Source organism: Gobio gobio, assembly GCF_949357685.1.
Source record: "Gobio gobio genome assembly, chromosome: 4".
NCBI lineage: Eukaryota > Metazoa > Chordata > Actinopteri > Cypriniformes > Gobionidae > Gobio > Gobio gobio.
Window position 1 is genome coordinate 37617296 of NC_137100.1, and position 20673 is coordinate 37637968.

Genomic DNA, 20673 nt, shown 5'->3' on the forward strand with positions numbered 1-20673 from the left:
TTCCTCTCTCCAAGGTCTTATCACTTTTCATCCTGCTGATGTGATACATTTTCTTCTCTTCTGGCTCTCATTTACCCTCAATCCTCCTTCTGTTATTCCACTTTTTCTTTTTCTGTTTGTCTCTCGTTCCTTTCCCTCTTCTTGACCTCAGCTCTCCCCACACATGGTTCTCTTTCTCTTTCTCTTTCTCTGTCTCTCTTACTGTCTGTCACTGTGAGTTAGGTCTGGCAGGGTTGTTAGAGTACATTGGGTGAATTTGGCTCAGTCAGGAGGACATTGTGGTAGAATGTGGGATGAGGAGTACACACACACACACACACACACACACACACACACACACACACACACACACACACACACACACACACACACACACACACACACACACACACACACACACACACACACACACACACACACACACACACACACACACACACACACACACACACACACACACACACACACACACACACACACACACACACACACACACACACAGAGCAGTCTTTGTAAGGGACCTCCGGCTGGTTTCCCAAACATGTCCAGTATGAGGAGACACATTCCTCCTGGGTGGGCTGAGAGACAGAGACGCTATATGTTTGGGAGGGGCAAAACGAGAGAAATAATCTGCCTACAGTTGGACTAATGAAAAAGAAATGGCATAATGTAAATGCTATAAAGAGACACAGAGAGATTGCCAGCTTGCAGTGTTGACAGCAGGAAACTCAGCAGGTTTAGCCTCTGTGACCTTTTGACCTTAATGTGAAGACACTTCCTGTCACTGCTAAACATGGTGATAGATGTCTCTGGTTTTCAAATCGAAGGGCATGTTTGTGCTTGTATTTTCTCCTTTAGATTAGTTGAGATAGTGTCCATTTATGATTTACTCAAGTTTAGCAACTCTGTGTACAAGTGAAAAAAATACATTTTTATTTAGTAATTGGCGAGCAGCCATATCACCCTGTAGCCCGAGACTGGTTTCCCACTGTAGCTAAGCAGGGCTGAGCCTGGTCAGTACCTGGATGGGAGACGAATTGGGAAAACCAGGTAGCTGCTGGAAGAGGTGTTAGTGAGGCTCACCCTGTGTTCTGTGTGGGTCCTAACACCCCAGTATAGTAATGGGGACACTGTACTGTAACAAGCGCCGTCCTTCGGATGAGATGTTAAACTGAGGTCCTGACTCTCTGTGGTCATTAAAAATCCCAAATTTGCCCATTGGCCCCTGTCCATCATGGCCTATTAATAATCCCCATATATATATACACATACATACATACATACATACGATACATACGATACATATACATACATATGATTGGCTTCATCACTCTGTCTCCTCTCCACCAATCAGCTGGTGTGTGGTGGGCGTTCTGGTGCAATATGGCTGCCGTCGCATCATCCAGGTGGATAATGCACATTGGTGGTTGAGGAGATTCCCCCCTTCTATGTAAAGCACTTTGAGTGCCTAGAAAAGCGCTATATAAATGTAACAAATTATGAATTAATTAATTGCTGTTTCTGCTCCCCAGATCTGAACAGTCAACTGATAATTGAGGACCAAACCCTGGTGGATAGTGTGAGTGGAGTGATTTTTGTATAAATCAGTTCTTGGAATCAGAACCACAATAATGGATCACTTAGTCTTTTGGGGGCTTTCTGTTTGGTAATGGACAGATGTTCATGCCCGTGTTCTTATTTTGCCTTGTTTTTGTTCTTCCAAACAGTTGAACTGTGGTGTGTGAGTTTGTTTTTGTCATCTTGTTTTTCAGGTCTTTGATGAACAGCTTGTTCTCTGCTTAGATGAAGAGGACGAAGATCTAAACACATTTAACTCAGGTACACATGCATCCATCTATTTAATGATGTGTGTTTTATTACAAATAAATTCTGTTCTTTTGAACTTTCGATTTATCAAAGAATCCTGCAACAGAACTGTTTACAACATTTATAAGAAGAAATGTTTCTTGAGTATCAAACTAACATATTAGAATGATTTCTAAAAGATCATTTGACACTGAAGACTGATGCTGAAAATTCAGCTTTGTATCACAGGAATAGATTACATATTTAAAAAGAAATTGTAATAATTGTTGAATATGTTTTAATGCATTTTTGATTACATTAAATGCAGCATTGATGAGCATACAATACTTTTTCAAAAACATTCCAAAAATGTGTACCAACCCCAAACTTTTCACTTGAAACTAGTAATGGCAGTAATTTGTTTTGCTGAAGTATTGTTTATTATTTCATAACCATTTTTGGTCATTTAATCTCATAAGTGAACACTACAGTAGCACCAACTTATATAGTGTTTCGATTTTAAGGTGGGTTCCCATTTAGTCGGTCACTTCCGACGCCACGTAGGAGAATGACGAATAGGAATCTCGCTAGTGAGAGCCAATCTACTTCGAGTGTAACTAAACGAGCCAATGCACATTGGAATGCATTGATTGCTCCAGCTGCTCATGCCATGCAGCGCAGGTATAAATGAGCCACAGGTGCTTGCATCAAATCAGCTTTTTGCTTCGGAGCCGAGTGGTGGATGGTTTGTCCTGGAATCACTCTCTACAAAGTGTTTGTTTACATTATAATGAGTCATGCTCTTCGAGTGGGCCTCTCCTCGTTTGGTGTTGGAGTGACGGCACTGCAGCGGGTCGATTTTCTCTCTTTCTTTTTCTATTTTGTTCTATTGAGCAAAAACAAAAGGCTGTTCTCACAGCTGGTTCGGTGTGCTACTAAGAGCACTGAAAAGCCGTTTTCACTGCTGGTAAGAGATCGCCTTCTATGAGAGAGAGAGAGAGCGAGAGAGAGAGAGCCTGCATGACAGGCTGCACATTTTCCCTGTCTGTGTTGCCACGACTATGCTCCTGTGTGCTTCAGCACCCCGGAGAGCAGTTTCTACAGAGCTACACAGATAGAGCTTGCATCTTTTTAAAGATGACATTCTACCTGTGTGTTTCTGGATGTGGTTATTTCCTGTCCTCAATGACGGCCACGAGCACTGTTTCACATGTGTGGGCGTATGCATGTTGAGACGGGGTTCGTGGGTGGATTATGTTGACCACGTCGGCACGCCGGTCGCAACTCTTCTTTTTCTGGGAGTCCCCTTTGTTGTTGGCCAGCCTTGTGTGTAAATACACAGCCACGGGTCTGTTCGACACTCTGGGAGACCGAGGAAATCACCTCTCACTTCTCTGCGTGTTGTGTGCAGTCGACCTTCCGGGCTGCAGCGGCCACCCCCGCGCTCTAGGTGCGCTGTCCCCTTGCCTATTTCCCGTTGTAGCGCTCTCCCTGGTGGCCAACAGAAGAGGTCCACTTCGGTCAAATAGCTTGGGTGACCTGAGGAAGGAAGGGGTACCAACCCCCTAGGGCCCCTCCCCCTCTAGTGCACTGCAAGCTGTGCAACTTCTGGATTGAATTGCTGGTCCTTCTTATGGGGGAACCTAGCGTTTCATTCGGAGCTCCAGCTGAGGATCAGATGTCAATCGCTGCATCGGAGAGAAGGCTGTTGTGCTCTGGGAATGAAGATGATGATGAGCCCACTGTAACGGTGTGTGCTTTGCAGAATCAGTTTCAGAGTTAACAGCCACGCTTTCCCGGGATCCTGCCCGGATGTGCATGGAAAACTTGGCAGTATGGAACCACTTTGGTGCCAAAAATATGGAACGCATAACGTTTTTCCTCTCTCACTACCCTCAACTGGCTGTGCGCAGACCACCTCCGCCTTGCACTCTTAATGCACGAGGGCACACATTTTAAAAATGCGTTTCTGCGTCAACATCTTGAACGGTGCCTTGTGAAGGCCGAATCAAAACCCACAGGTCCAAGGTTGGCCATAACCCACCGGTTTTTCTTGGGTACAATGAAGTACGGGCTGTAAAACCATGTCTTCATATCGGCTGGAGGGACCGGCTCTATCGCACCCTTCGCCAGTAGGACTGTGAACTCCAGTCGCAAGACATGGGTATCGACAGCTTTCACTGAAGATAGCTTTCACCCCCATGCAGAGGATCTCTTTTCTCTGTATGGAGTTGTATTCGGTTGAACAGACTCCTCACAGAGGTACGTGTCCAGTCGATGCTGAACTGCCTGAACACATTTCAAGGCAGGATGGCGGTCCCACTGAAACATTGTCAGAGGCTCCTGGGGCATATGGCAGCAATATGGTTACGGCAGTAACAATGCTTGGTTTGCTTCATGTGAGACCGCTGCAGCATTGGCTTCACAACGAGTCCCGAGATGAGACGGACCTTCAGCTGTGGTCAGACCCCTTGTTTCTTTGGGCTGGAGTGCCTTAGAACTGGTGTCCAGGCATGCTGTGGTATTTACGAATGTCACTGCCATTGGCTGGAGGGCCACGTACAACGGGCATTCAGTGTCAGGGGTTTGGACGGGCCCGCACATGCATTGGCACATAAACTGCCTCACGTTGCTAGCAGTACATCTTGCACTGAACCGCCTCAAAAAGCCGCTACAGGGCAAAAATGTATTGGTCCGTATGGACAACACTGCGACCGTTGCGTACATCAACTGACAAGGTGGTCTGCACTCACATCGCATGTAGCAACTCGCCCGCCATCTCCTCCTCTGTGAGCCTACTTGCACAAACCTTGTGCAAAGTCAGGGAGGACGAAAAGCAGGTCCTGTTGGTGGCGCTGTACTGGCCCAAACGGACCTGGTTCCCAGATCTAATGCTTCTCGCGACAGGCCCTCCCTGGCAGATTCCTCTGAGGAAGGACCTTTTTACTCAGAGACGGGGCACCCTGTGGCAGACCTCTGGAAACTTCATGAGAGGGACTCTGTAGTTCTAGGTGACTTACCCCAGGTAGTTAACACCATCACTTCGGCACGGGCAAGCCTATGCCTTGAAGTTGAACCTGTTCGTCGAGTGGTGTTCTTCTCACCGAGAAGACCCCAGAAGGTGTTTGATCGCGTCACCCTAACCCTAACCCTAACCCTGCTGCAAGGGTTGGAGTGAAGGAGTCTCCCTCCACCCTCAAAGTCTATGTTTTGTAATATCTGCTTATCACGGCCATGTGGAAGGTAAGTCGGTTGGGAAGCATGACCTGGTCGTCAGGTTCCTCAGGGGGGGGTGAGATGGTTAAATCCTCCTCGACCTCCGTCTATACCCTCTTGGGATATTGCTCTGGTGCTCCGAGCACTTCAAAATGCCCCATTTGACGCGGTGCCTCGCTGTCAGATATCTCTACAGCTGCGGGCTGGGTGACACCCAACACGTTCGCTAGATTCTATAGCCTGTGTGTAGAGCCGGTTACCTCCAGTGTTCTTACCTCAAATGGGTAGAGGCCAGGGCTCTTGTCTGCTCGCCCTGAACTGTGGCGCTTGTATTCTCCAGAAGTAAACTCTTTAGAGACCTCCATCACCCTCAGTGCTGGATGTGGCGGAGCATCCGGCATCAGGCCTTTTGGCGCTGAATCCTTGAGAACCGGTACCGGGCTGGGTATATATGAGTGACCCCGTGGGGATCCCATTTGTTTTCCACGGTCGCTCCTACGGAAGCCCGTGTCTTTCCCTTGTGAGACCCCCCCCCCCCCCCCTTCAGTGGAGCTGGAGCCCCCTCTTGCTTGTGGGCTATGGCTCAGCAGTTATATCCTACATAACTCCTTCAGGGTACGATGTGGGTTCAGCAGCATTCCTTCCTACTAGAAGACACACTTTCCCATTGTTATTCAATAAGTCACTGAGTGGGTCATGCAGAACAGCAGGGATGGACTTCCCTGTGTGAGCCCCGTCTCATCATGTAAGAGAGCTTAGGAGGCAGGGCACTGGAAGGGGGCAGAGGCTATGTCGGTCACTTCCGACGCCACGTTGGAGACCGAATAGGAATAGAAATCACTACCAAAGCGTTTTGGTAGGGATTTCTATTCCATTCGGTCTCTCGACGGGGCGTCGGAAGTGACCGACTGAATGGGAATGTCTTGGTTACGTATGTAACCCTCGTTCCCTAAAGGAGGGAACGGAGACGGCACGTCCCGCTGCCATGTCCCGGTTTAATTCCTCACTGATCTTGTTGCGATGCATTATGGTGCATTAGAATCCTGCCTTAGACATTGGCCAAAAAAATTACTGTTTTTATAAACTATAAAGTTTCTGAATGTTTGGAACAGCCTTCTTCTGTATATTGTATCTGTAAGGAGCTCGCAAGGTTTTGAACAGAGCATTTAAAAATTTTAAGTATTCTATTAAATTGAATTGGTTATGGAAAAATCATGAGCCATGTTGAATTTCTGATGTCAAATATTTATGGAAAAAGTAATTTTTGCAGTATTGTTTCAATGGTCATTCTGTTTGTACTGGGGATAATTTTTTTATGAATTCTCTTTTTAATGGCCTATGAAGTTCCTTGTAAGTAAACATCAACAAGAAAATATGATGTTGTTGACTGTATTTGTTTTATTGTTATGTACGTGCATGCATGCATGCATGAGTTATTGAATATGTAAGTCATGAATTTTCTTATTGGACTGATGTTAACCTAATTCACATCAGTGTAGTTCCATGAGTTTCGCTAAAGAAATAGCAGAAAGATTGAACAGGAAAGTATTTAATGTAAGAGGATTCTTTGAGGTTAGAACAAAATCATGTTCATTCAAAACAGACGTTTTGTGTTTGTAATCGTTCTTGTAATACACTGTGTGATTAAAAAGTATAGCAGGCACTGCCAACTGAACATACAAGTAATCATTTTCCATCTAAATGAAATAGTGCAGGCCTTCTGTTCAGTGTTCATTGATTAGTTTGTCATTGTTGCTCAAGGGGAAAAAGTGCCTTCTGGATTTCAGGCGCTGCTATTGCTCTTATGGATCTGCTGTCCTTGGTTTAAAATGGCAATTTAGTTTTTTAGTCTTTTAGAGGAACAGAGGGAGATTTATAACTCAGCAAGGAGGACAGAAGATGGGGCTCTATTCTTTTGAAACGACATTGGCCCCTTTAACCGAACCACCCTCTCACATGCACATTCACAGTTTCAACTGTAAAGTGGAGGAAGGAATGTTAACAAGCTTTGATTTTTGAACTTGCACAAAAGCTGACATTTAAGATGATGCTTTAAAATTTAGCCCATCCTACAGAACGTGTTCCTCATCCTAATACAGAAGCTCTTACTGATTTCTCCGTTACCTTTATGCAAAAAGATTCCCAAACAGGCCTCAGGGGTTACTTTAGTAGGTTATAGGAGTCTTTGGATAGATATTGGTTGTCTTAAACCTAGAAAAAAAGCCTTGTGAATAATAATAATAAAAAAATATATATATTTCATTTTAGAAAACTAAATAGTGTGAACCTTGTCAGTTTTTGAGAATGTGTGACCTGTGGATGATTTCTTTTATACTTGTTGTGAATAGGTGGCAAAATTAATTATTTATTTATTTTGTCATTCATTTTAAATAATTATAAAGTAATTAAATTGCAACACACAAAAGATGCAGATGTCTTTGCTAAATGACTTTGATTTGACCTCAAGTTGATTTTTATCTGTAGTAATTGTTGTATAATTGTGTAGGATTTTTTTTCTTTTTTAAATCTTTCTTTCTGAAAAGTAGTTTAGGGTCTTACTCATGATAATGTTTATAAGAATATTTATTAATTTATTCAATAGTACCATGCACTTACACTCACTTATGCAAACTATTCTCACCATCTTTTTACTGAACTATTATTCCTCCATTTCTCGTTTTAAACATAAACTCTCACACTGACGGTTAGCCACTTAAAACTCTGGAGGCAGAGGGAGGAGAGAGTTGGGATTGGAGCCCAGATTTCATGAGAGACTAAAACAGTCACACTCCACAGAAAAGAGAAGGCCGACTGGAAGCAAACCGTTTTGGAGGGCTCTATTAAAACTGAATGGACAATTCTGCTGTCATTAGAAGTGAAGGAATAAGAACACAGACAAGAGGATATAAGAAAAAAGGAATTAAGTCTGACGTTTTTGTTTACTCACCTTCGCCTATCTGGAGATCTATCTTCTTAAGGAGGATTTTATAAAGAGCTGCACATAGACGTACATAATTATTGAGTTGCAGCACTCTCATAGTATCATGTAGAAATCCTAACTTGTGAAATGAAAGCCTTTGTTGGTTTTTAAGACGTTTGGTGGGCTGAATGAGTCTGCTGTTTGGATTACTGGAACACATGTTCCCGCTGAAGGACGGACACATACACACACCGAGTGGTTCAATAGCAGAGACTGAATGTCCACCACATGCAGAGAGTAATACATCTCGACTCAGCTCACACACACCTGGCTGTAATACTGAATTTTAAAAGTTCCTGGCTGGTGGTGACATGGTCTTTTAACTAGTAGATTTTGGCCTTAATGTGTGCTGTTGAGTATTTTAGTGGGGTTGATTTTGTGAGTTGAATTCAGTCTGTGTCGGGTTGAGTTTGTGCTACTGAAAACTTGAGATTTGGAGGATTGAGTTTTGAGGTTGATTTGGTGTTGATTTGAGTCTGTGGGTTTAGTTTTTTAGGATCAAGTTTTATTTTGTTGCGGATCAGTTTAATTTCAATGCTCTATTATTATATAAATATTTTGTATTATTTACAATTATAATTCTAGTTCTGTTTTAATATATTTTAGTTATAGTAGCAATCGGCTCAGCATTAGGGGTTTTGATTTTCCAGTAACAGAGAAAAATAGAGCTAACGTTACAGCACAGCTTTTAAGGCAAAACATCAGATGAAAAGCTCTGACAAGCTCTGTCTTTGATTTGCGCAGCTATTAATACACTTGAGAACATGATTGGATTATATTGTGGGCCACTACTCTGGGATTGTTTTTTAAATGAATGATTGTGTGTTGCAAGTTAGTTTGGGCCATCTTTGTACTGTTTTTGAGACGATAGATGACTCATTCCTGCCTGTGAGAAGTTGCATTAAAAAAAGGTTGTTTTGTATAATGAATTTCTGAAAAATAATTATGGTGATTTTGTTTCCTAGCCAAATAGTTGTTTGCTGTATTATTTTGTTTATAAAGAGTGAGGGGGAGGTATGTGTCTTTTTGCATCCCGGGACCTCATGGGGTTTTATTAGCGTGTATGGTTAATGATTCCTAAACCTTGGCTGACCTTCCAGATTCCTATAGACACCTTAGTTTGAAAATCCCTCTGTTGTGCTCTCCTAGGTCCAGTTTGAGTCCTGACTCTGCCTGTAACAAAAAAAAAGTGGGAGTATAGAGTGTCGAGACTAAGCCCACCTTCTCCAACACGCACACAAACACACACAGACTCCTCTCCTCAACGCTTATCTGTGGAATCTGTATTTTTTGGAAAGGTGTTCTCAAACTCCTGGGTAACTGCTTGGTGATTTTACTGTTATGTGTTTCACAAAACGGAGCAGTTGAGGAGAATTAAAAAAATGGACTCTGACTCAGACTCTCCATTTAACTACTCGTGGCCATCCTTCCCAAAGATGAGAATCCGGAGACGGGCATCAAAAGCAGGTAACTAGAGTAAGGGAGAGAGAGAACCTGTCTGTACGAATGAAAGACACACATATACAATGCATGAAGAAAGCACACATAGACAGCACTCATGACTTTGAGTTTGTGTGTTTTTGTTTAAGTAATTCAATTGTTTTTGGTCTGTTGTGCAGGTCAGTATTACAGGCTTAATTCAGCCATGAGTCAGAGCTCAAATAGCTGGTACTGTCGTACAATGGGAGTTTCGAGCCAGGCTTACACTGAGATGTTTTTGGTACAGTGGTTGTCCACTGATGTTGGTCTTTAAGTCCTCTCCTCAAAAATGAGTATGGTCATCATGTGTAGTCAGAGGTACCACCAGAAAAGGGTGAAGGAAAAACCTGTCATGGCAAATTAAGCGAGTCGTCAGCATTCATCATTTGAAAGCAAAACGGCATCATTCAGCTTTTGGAAAATAGGTATCGTTTTAGTTTTATAAATGCAGTAGCATTACATCTGCTTTTGAGTGGATGGATATTCAGTACACATGAGCACTGTTACTGTGTTTATGTGTTGCAGATGTGTGATTCACCAAGTGATTGTGTGTGTGTGTGTGTGTGTGTGTGTGTGTGTGTGTGTGCGGAGAGGAATGAAACGGAGTTGACGTCAGTATCTGGTTTTTCCGTTGTTGTTGGAATGCCTTCACATGCTTCCTTCATGACGGGGTGCCCCTGCAAATTATTGGAATCTCACTTTTACTTAAACATACTGTCTATACTTATCCAAACCAAAACACACAGTTGATTACATACCAACATCTTATTTATTTATTTATTTATTTATTTCAAAAAGGGACGGTGTACGTTAATCAACATTCATGAATGTAAATGTACCCAAATTAGCCCAAAGGCTAGTTTTCATTTGTAGTCCCTTCGATGTTATTAGGCCTAAAACTAGAGAATATAAATAAGAGAGAACAACAGTAGTAAAACCAGAACTTGTAAACGACACTGGAAAAATACAATTAAACAAAAAACAAAACAAAACAACAAAAAACAAAAGTCAATATATATAATTATATAAGAAGCGAGATTAAAAAAACAACAAGATATTGTTATGGGTTAAAAAATATTAATAATAAAATTATCAAAAGTAATAATAGGGGAAGCAACATTAATGTTAACATTGTTGATTATGAAGAAGCCATTTCTTAAAATTATACTTAAATGATTTAAACAATGTGCATTCTCTAATTGTCTAATTGCCCTAATCCAGGGTTCCTCAAACTCGGTCCTGGAGGGCCACTGTCCTGCAGAGTTTAGCTCCAACCCTGATCAAACACACATGAGCAAGCTAATCAAGGTATTCAAGATCACTAAAAAAAATCACAGGAAGGTGTGTTTGATCAGGGTTGGAGCTAAACTCTGCTGGACAGCGGCCCTCCAGGACCGAGTTTGAGGAACCTTGCCCTAAACAATTTTTTAAAAACTTTTCCCAGCTAAGCAAGTTATTCTTATTTAAAATATGACAATGATGAAAACCTAAATTGTTTTATCATTCTAATGGTTTTAAAACTATGGAATGTGTATTAGACCAGCTTGTCAAACAATATGTGATATGAGAAACAATCATAGAGTGAAAATATACCTTTGCAGCCTCATTTTGATAAAGAATTTCTAATAAATCTAAAATTAACCAATTAAATTTTAACCTTTTTGCAAACTTTTTTTATGTGGGTTTTAAAACCAAGACAGGAGTCCAGATGTACCCCGAGGAATTTATATTCTTAAACAACTTCCAATCTCTCTCCCGAAATAATAATATCCTGCTTTACATCAGCACCATGTCCTTTAGAAAATAACATACAAACTGTTTTTGACACATTTAATTTCAGATAACTCTGATTGAGCCAGGGTGTACACTGTTAAAAAAATCCTGTAGAAATTACAGTAACTTACTGGCAGCAGTTTTGCCAGTACCTTACTGAAAACTAAATTTACGGTAAATATACTGTATTACTATTTACAGTAGTAAATTGGTTAAGACTTGCTGTAATTTTACTGTATAGTATATTTTCTATTTACTGTAAAACTGTACAAATTGCCAATTACTGCATTTCAACAGGTCCCCATAAATAACAATAAAAAGAAACAATGACAACTGTTTAATTGTTAATAAAATGAATGAACAGATTCAGTCACAAAAACTTACAAATTTCAAAGGTGACTTTTTATTTCACAATTAAGACTTTTTCCCCCTCGCAATTCTGACTTTATAACTCGCAATTGCAAGGGAAAAAAGTCTGAATTGTGAGATAAAAAGTCGCCATAATCTTTTAAATGTCTTATTCCATGGCGGAAACAAGCTTCCATACTTAATAGCTTAATAGTTTTGCCTGCTCAAATCCAGAAACTCCTTAATGAAGGAGGAATCATGAGGGTTCAGGCCCGAGTTCTTCCTTTGCAGCATCTTCCTACTTCTTTTGCTGACCTGGAACTTTGAGGAGCACTTGCTGTTGTTGGGGTTAATCCTCACAGTTTACATAAAAGAAAGAATTCGTAAGATCGTAAGATGTGTAAAAACGTTTTAAACATTGGTTAAGACAAAAATTAAAATTGTGTCATTGTTGTTTCAAACCCTTTAGACTGGTTCCTTTTCAGAACACAAATTAATTAATATTCTCTCTCTTCATTTTTTTTCTATCCAGTCAACCAAATTTTTTTAGCATCAACTTTTGCCATGGTTACATAACTTGCCATAACTTTTTTGTAACCTCTTCTGCGTTTTTACCATGTGTGAAAATGACTGTATCGTCAGCAAGCATGCATTAGGATATTACATTGTTGACACACCATGGGTAAATCATTAATATACATGCTAAAGAGAACTGGGCCCAATATGGACCCTTGTGGAACACCAAACTTTACCAAATGCTTTCTGTAAATCAATAAATACGGCCCCTGCCACTCCACCTTTATCCATTAATGCCTTTACCTTTTCTGTAAAGTAACACGTAGCTGTTTCTGTTGAGTGATTTACCCTAAAACCAAATTGCATCGGATGTAATTGGAAAGAACTATTATTAAGGTGATCAGTAATTTGTTTGGCCACCAATTTTTTAAAAACCTTCGATATTGTAGGTAGGACACTAATGGGCCTATAATTACAAGTTAAATTAACATCTTTCCCTTTAAATGTAATCTTGGTGTGTTTGTTTGACATAGTCAGTGGAAGATTTTGTCATCTAAATGGATATACTTGTGCAAGTTTGTGTTTCTGCACATACCGTACCTGTAAAGATCATTACGAGTGTGTGTGAAAAAATACAGAATGTCTGTTTCTTCTATTTTCTTCACACACTGCACCACTTTGTCTGGACTGGGACCACACATTCTGTGTGTGTGTGTGTGCCTAGAGAAAAAATATGATTCCGTTTTCTTATAGGTTAGGATATTTTAATAGCAGATTTGCTTAAATAATTGCTTTTTTGTATTCCTCATTTGTAAGTCACTTTGGTTAAAAGTGTCAGCTAAATGAATACATGTAAATATAGACAAGGCGGTGTGAGAAACGGTATACAGTAACAGTACCATTAAAAACTTTCTGGTCAATACGATTTTTTTATGTTTCTGGAAAGAATGCTCACCAAGGCTGCATTTATTTAATCAAAAATACATAAAACCAATAGTTTTGTCAAATACTATTATAATTTTACAATTTTGTATTTGAATACATTTTAAAATGTAATTCATTCCTGAGATGACAAAGCTGAATTTTCAGCATCATTACTTTAGTCTTCAGTGTCACATGATCCTTCAGAAATCATTCTAATGTACTGATGCGATGCTCTAGAAACATTTCTTGAAAATAGTTAGTACTAATAGTGCTACTTATTATTATAAGAATTTTTTTGATTATTTCAGGATTATATGATGAATAGTAAGTGCAAAAGAATTTTCTGAACGGTAGTGTAATGAGAGAAATTTTGGGATGTTAAGGAAATATATATGCACAGTGAAGTAGAGTTAACTGGGCGAAAGGAAAGTAAATCCTTCTTTTAAAAAAAACTAAACAGAAATGTTAACGGCCGTAAAGAGACCACGCTGTTGTGCTATTTTCTATTTTACTGGTTTCTTCTGCCATCTTGGCATTCAGATATTGTCAAAACACATGTGCACACAATTTTCCAGAGAACAGAACAAAGGCAGAAGCATGTGAAGTGACAGCTGTTATTTACATTTGTTTTTATTAGCTAACTTTTAAATATCATTGACACTGCATTTCCATCCAGTTGTATTGACACATATGCATCAACATGACACTGTTTTTGTTTTTGTTTTTTTGACAGAGAAGTTTTGTTCGTCTCCTGGTTCCTGCACTCCATTTCCCCTTCATTCCTCAGGCGCTGCTGCCGTCAGGCTCTCAGCCATGCTTAGAGGCTCCACTAAGGTCAGACGCCACACATATCGCTGCTCCTACAAATCAGCTCGTTCAGTACGCCAGATCTACAGACACTCAGTTGTTACATTTTTCATCCAAATCCCATCTCCTCCCTTCATTTAGTGCCTTTATCTTTTGATTGATCTCTGTGAAAGTCTTGGGGAAAGTCTTTATTTGATCTCACATATTGTTGCCTGAACTTTAAGCCACAACTCTTTTACTGCCACAAAGTCTTTAGTTGATTTATGAGACATCAGGCTTTGCGTTTAAATTCTTAGACCCAGTGATTAAAGAACCATGACTTGTTTTAAAGGGGGAGTTTGACTATATTAAAGGCATAGTTCACCCCAAAATGAATGTCGTAATGCTTGCTTACCTGTATGATTTTATTTCTTCTGTTCAACACAAAAGAAGATATTTTGAGAAATGTCAGTTTTTTTTTTGTGCATACAATGAAAGTCATGTGATGTTTTTGACTGTTTTTGAAAAGAAAGTATGTCATACAGGTTTTTTTCCAACTGATTTTTTCATTTTTGTTTGAACTACCCCTTTATTTTACTATATTGCCATTGTCCTATTACATTGACATATGTTTGTTTTCTCTTCTGATGTAGGACAATGACCTCAATATGAAGTACACTGTTACAGACGTTACAGAGGACAGTTCTGGGACAGATAGTGGCGTGTGGCGAATGTCAGATACAGGGGTCTTATCACCCGGGACAATAGATATGCCTTCAGCTATCAAGTATGATGAAGGGCAGAGAGGACGGCATCCCGGCTCTCGTTCTTTTTCTCCCACCTCTCCAGCGGGACTAATGCTGGATAGACTCATGCGTGCCACACGACCTGCTGAACAGACCTATAACAGTTCAAGCTCACCTACAGAGTCATGTGACCTAAGGTAAGCAAACTAACATTGATGCTTTGGGGTGTCCGTCAATTTAGATTTTTAGATCAGATTTTCAATGCTTGGAAAACATTTTGGAAGACATTTTGATTTTACTTGTGTACAATAACATACATTTTACTTTATTGGGTCACCACTTGGAGCAAAACCTGCTGCGAACTTCTGCAGTAGAAGGTCTGTGAAACCAGGTCTGTGAAACAAACCAAGGGCAAAGGCTCTGTTTGCTGGATATAATTGCCCAATAAAGCAGGAATGTATTTTTTATGTGCAAGTCTAGAATCAATTTGAAAAATGTTTCCATCATTCGAAAACTTTGGGCTTGCCGTGACATATGAGAGTAGCTGGAGTATTTGTCCCATACACTAAATGTATGTACTATTCACAATGTGTAAGTGAATGCTAGTCTTACTCATAGTGGTTGTTGAGAATGTTTAGAAGTCCAATCCTCTCTCTAAGCCCGAGTCTGGTGGCCTTGGAAATGGACAGCGAGGAGGATGATGATGACGACATTTTAATGAAGAAGCCCCTTCCCCAGCCACACCCTGAGCTCAAAAACAGCGCAGATGAGCAGATTATGTTTAGCCCTGGCCCTGTTCTCACCTGCACGCGTTCTCACTCCGCCTCCTCTGCCTGTAGCCCCACTCCTGCAAAGGTACCCTACCTATTTTCCCTTACTTACAGAGGGACAGACTATACACATGATGGTCATTACATTTTTGAGCACTGTGAGATCAGCTCTGTGCAAACTGAGTGAAAATTTTCATTATTTCTTTTCTCAGGATATTGAGCAGGGCATCCGTCTGCGTTCATATTCCTACACCTCCCCTAAAATCAGCCTGCTGCCTCCACGATTCAGTAGGGATGCTCACCCTCCACCCACCGACCTCAACCAGGGTCAGATCCTCTAACATCTCACCTTCCACCTCTCACATTACCTGCATTAGTTCTAAAATGACATGCATTTTTTTCCAAGGTTAGCATTTCTCAGGAACAGATGACAGGAAGTCAGGTCAAATATAGATTTAAAACAAAAAAATCAGGATGCATGGGTGCATTTTTGGATGCATTTTTTAACCTACAGGTTATAGTAGATAATCACAGAGCATAAACAAAAGTCTGGTTGTACTGAGATATTTCTATCACAAAGCTTCATCTGTTTCTTCTCATTGCTGAAAATGACTGAGCATAGATGTCATAACATCTCTTGTATTTCCTGTCTAGTCTGTTTTAAGCATGATGAGCTTTTAAGGGATGACGGGATTTGTAACTAATTTAAAATATGATTATTGTCTTTGTTTTTATTTTTTAAGCAAGATCGGAACACTTTTTTTAAAAATAGGACCTGTTTGATATACTGCAAGTGTAAGCAGTGCATATTTATGCCAGCACCACAGATTAAAGCATTCACACTGTGCATTGTGGAGTAAGTCAAAATCCAGCTGATTTAAGTGGTTTATAGCTACACATCAGGTTTTGTGTTCTGTTCTGTTCTGTGTACCGTTTGGATGTTACTGTTATGCTGCAGAAGCACTGTCAGTGTTAAAAAAAGCACAACACATTTCTGTACAGTGGCACTTCTGCTTCGATTGTACACTGCTTATATATGCAGTGTGAAACAGGCCTACTTTCTTAATGTGCTTCATAGAAACTAATCTAAAACATACAGTATCTATCTTCAGGGGCACGGGAAGATGTTTTAGGTTGGGGTTTTTTTTTTTTTTTTTGGGGGGGGGGGGGGGGGGGGGGTCACCACATTTTTATAAGAAACAATAGCGAGTCTATAAAACACGAAAGCACAACAAATATATAGATGAGAATACTCGTTTAAACAACATACACACCGGGACATTTGACTGCACATCACATTTTTCACAATTTTGATTCTTCTTGCAATCGTAATGCAATGGACTGTGGCCTACATTAAACCTTTAAATAAAAGGTTTACTGAGCTGTTTACCCAGTCATATACAATAAAAGAGCCTGCACAGGGACAGGAAATAAAAAATAACGCAAAAAACCTGCCTACCTTACCAGAGCATGTCAGCAAAGCAAAGCGGAGCTTCACTCATGAACTGCTCACCGGTAAAATGACGTGTGCTCAAATCCTGCTCCGACATGACATTTCTCTGTACTGTAGCCTACTATACTTGTAGCCATTAAAACACGTATTTAGTTTCAGTTTAAATATTATGTTATTTTTAAATTTAATTTACGTTGAAAAGTGAACAGGACACATAAGATGCATAATATGTCAGTAGACATGGGGGTGAGAAAGGATTTTGAACACTTGGTCGAAAGCCGTTCTTTAAAGTGAATTTCGTTTTTGTATAAATTGTATCTTAATTTTAATCAATGTTTTATCAACCAAATTGCCCGGATTTAATAAATAATAAGCAAATAGCCTATAACAGACAATGACATGGAGGCGGCGGCGCCGAGTGATGAACAACGGCTTAAATGAACAACTACTAGAAAAAAAACTTTAGTCAGGGGCAGCCCAAACTATTTATTTCGGATAGACCTATATTTGATCCAGCGTGTCACAAAGGGCCTTCTGGGTTGAGCGTGAAATTAACGGAATCTTCAGAAAGGCGCTCTCTCCACTGGAGGAAATAGTCCCACTCTTTCTATGCACACACCGCAACGGTCACAATATGACCTCATGTAGCCTATGTTTTAAAAACATAATTCAACATATAAATAATACTGCTGCAGCACCCCCACTTCCCACGCCCCTGTCCATCTTAGGATCTCCTTGGATCAATTGTTTTATCTCTTTAAAAGGGTGCAATTACAAAATACAGCTCATGTCTAATGCCCTCAGATGATCTGCATTCATTAACATCCACTGGGTCAGAGATTCTCCCAGTAATTACCAGTTGCTGTTGAAGTTAATGCCCCTGAATGTCATTTGGTAGCTTCATCGAGCCTGCTCAATTCCATTTAATCTAAGCCAATATAGTAGATTTTTTTTTTTTTCGTTCTGAAGATGCCTTTCTGGTTGTTAAATCACCATTGGACACCAACATAATAGCCTTTACACTTGATAATGGTTTGCTAAAAGCATGTTTGGTAGTCACTAACAAAACCGTAGTGAACAGACACACACACTACTAACAAATATACTCAAAACCAAGTTAGCTGGCTAATGTGTACAGCTTTTCTTTTTAGACATTATGCCTGCTGGAAAAAACAATTTAAGAATGTAACTGTTTTTTTTAAGAACATGGTAGCTGGTATAAGGGGTTCATAATAAGATGATTAACCATCTTGGTTCAGAAATCCATCTATTACCAGCTTCAAGATGGTCAAGTTGGATTTTGGAGCATTGTGGTTGGTCGTCAGGCCAACGATGAGCTTGGAACAGCTAATGATCAACTTAGTCCAGCTAGAAAACACGTATCATGTTCTGAAACATTTAGCTGCCAGATTAAAGCTACACTATGTAACTTTTACGTCCACTAGAGGTTTCCGTCCACTAAAGGCGTAGTTTGATGACGCCACGTTTGAGCGCAGAATCTTGGGACATGTGGTCTTCACCTCACAGCCGGTGGAAAAGAGTCAGGATTGGACTCGGGCAGAAATCATGTTCATGGATGCAATTATTAACATTACTGTAGTCTGAAGCAGAGCAGGACCGAGTGTTGTGGAGCTGAGCAAGGTCGCAGGAGCGATTGAAGAGCGGGACTGTTATTATGGCATAGTCGCCGGCGGGACTTTTATTATGACACGGTCGCCGGCGCCACTTCCTCTTTTCCAGTCATGTATGAGGTATGAGGTAACGCAACTCTGTTTATCGTATTAGATATATCTGAGTGTGTTGAAAAGGAAGTTATGACGTTCGCTCTGCGGCTGCTATGACACTTGTTCACACTGCAGTGAGAGTACAACGTTTCTGCTAAATAAAACCGGAAACCGAGGGTAACGCAGATATGGCGACTCCCTCAAACGCATAGCCCACACGTCCCGGTTCCTTGGTTAAAATAGCAATTTCTCACGATTTACAAATAGTTGGAAACATTTGGGATATTCTAAGTACTCAACTGAACAAAATCGATAACACTGGCCTAGTGGTTTTTGGATATTTTACTGCAAAAATCTTTCATAGTTCACCTTTAAGTTGGATTTTCTAGCAGGGACAGACATGTTTGAATCTTTGGTTTTGAGACACAGCCAAAATGTTCTGCTGTTTGATATTACAAACAACATGAACAGAGGATAAAATCACCTGTTTTTTCAGCTATAACATTTCATAACCCTTCCATTCAAAACCAGCTCACTATGTATGTGTAGAGTAGTGGCGGGCTGTAGTGAGTGTCATGTCCGCTGTGTCCTGTAGATGGCGCCCTCTCCAGCAGCAGTGGCAGCAGGTCTCTCCTACACGCCCTGTCTCTGTCTAAATCTCTGTCTCTGCTCAACCCTGTTAGTAAGTACAGCCTCGCCTGCCCACCTGCCAGTTACGCCTGCTCGCCACACGCACTAACACCATAGCATAACACTTCTGCTGCTGAAAGCGCTTTGTGTCTTTGTGTGGGAGAACGTGAATTACTGAAAAAAAGTGTGTATAATGTGTCTGGGTGTGTCTGAGTGTTTTTTTTAATATTATTTTATATTTATATCATTTATTATATTATGTATATAATAGTATTTATTCATATTTTAATTAGCTTAGATTTTTTTCACTTTGAATTTTAGGTTTAAGGTTTAGTCATTTTATTTGTTTTTTTTTGCCATTTGTTTTAGTTTTTAAAAATATTTATATATTTTTTTCTGCTTTTGTTTTTGTAAATTTAGTACCTCATCTTGTACTCTTGTACGTTTTTTATCTGATATTTACATTTTATTTTAGCTTTAATTAAATTACTGAAAATAATAGTTTTAGTTAACAATAATAACAATGTTCTGGGTGTGTGTACAGTATGCGTGAGCTTTCCATGGCTTGGCTTTGCTCGCTGGTTGTTGGAAGCCTAATGGCAGAGCGTCTGTCTGTCTTCCCCCTCAAGGGGTTTCATCATTATTTGATAAATGTTTTCCTGGATAGGAAGGATGATGTCATCAATCTTCAGATGAATGTGTTTATAGAATCAGAGGAGAGGAGGAGACCTTTTATAAGTTCTCAAAGATGTCATGTAAATGATAGAACCAGTATATTCATATCAACATCCATGTTTTCTTTTCAACAGAACATCGTGCCTGCAGCACATCAGAGCAGACTCAAGAGAAAAGGTAGATTACCTCTAACAACCTGTCATCTGCCCTGATTCCTCTATTAGGTATTATATATTTGTCACTAATCTACTCTCCAGTGTCCATGACTACAAGGTTGCCAGGAGACGGGGTGCTTCCTGTTGATTTGAATGTTGTTGCGCCTGTTCAAAACCTTTTCAAATAAATGGCTGTAGTTAGAGTTGTTTTTATGTAAATGGATACAACATTTTTTATCTTGTTGGTGAGTGATGTACACTCTCTGCGTTAAGTGCCCCTTGTCTATGGTGTGGGATTTCATATATCCTGATCATCCCTATCCGTCAGGTTATTTGTGGTATTTAAAAAAATTCCCTATGTCTTTCTCACAATTTTTTTTTTACAGCAAAGCACAATAGCGCCCTCCAGGGACAGTATGTGTCTGTGCAGACATTAAAATGGAAATGCGTGTATCTGCTATGTGTATAAACACTCAGAGTGCTGTACTGTACCTCTATAGGGAGTTAAGGTTTCGTAGGCGTGCTCAGTCAGCTGATGATGAGACCAGTGCAGAGCTGGCAGACTCCCTCCAACACCTCACGCTCTCCGAATTCCTCAAAGAGTATGTCAATACAGAGTCCCCTAGCCTCAAACCACCAAGTGCACCCTTGGCATGATACTTTTAATAACCTAACCAGAAAGCACAATCACC

General features: G+C 40.3%; 1 protein-coding gene across 1 annotated transcript in view; it reads left to right on the plus strand.

Moving 5' to 3' along the window:
- arhgef28a (Rho guanine nucleotide exchange factor (GEF) 28a) overlaps window positions 1-20673 on the plus strand; it is an 89435-nt gene that overhangs the window by 42319 nt on the left and 26443 nt on the right. Inside the window, exons 8-16 of the mRNA XM_079816058.1 lie at window positions 1533-1579; window positions 1773-1839; window positions 13776-13876; window positions 14482-14771; window positions 15234-15429; window positions 15557-15671; window positions 19117-19203; window positions 19961-20003; window positions 20482-20583. Coding sequence (XP_079672184.1) covers window positions 1533-1579; window positions 1773-1839; window positions 13776-13876; window positions 14482-14771; window positions 15234-15429; window positions 15557-15671; window positions 19117-19203; window positions 19961-20003; window positions 20482-20583 — 1048 coding nt within the window. The remainder of the gene's footprint in view (window positions 1-1532; window positions 1580-1772; window positions 1840-13775; window positions 13877-14481; window positions 14772-15233; window positions 15430-15556; window positions 15672-19116; window positions 19204-19960; window positions 20004-20481; window positions 20584-20673) is intronic.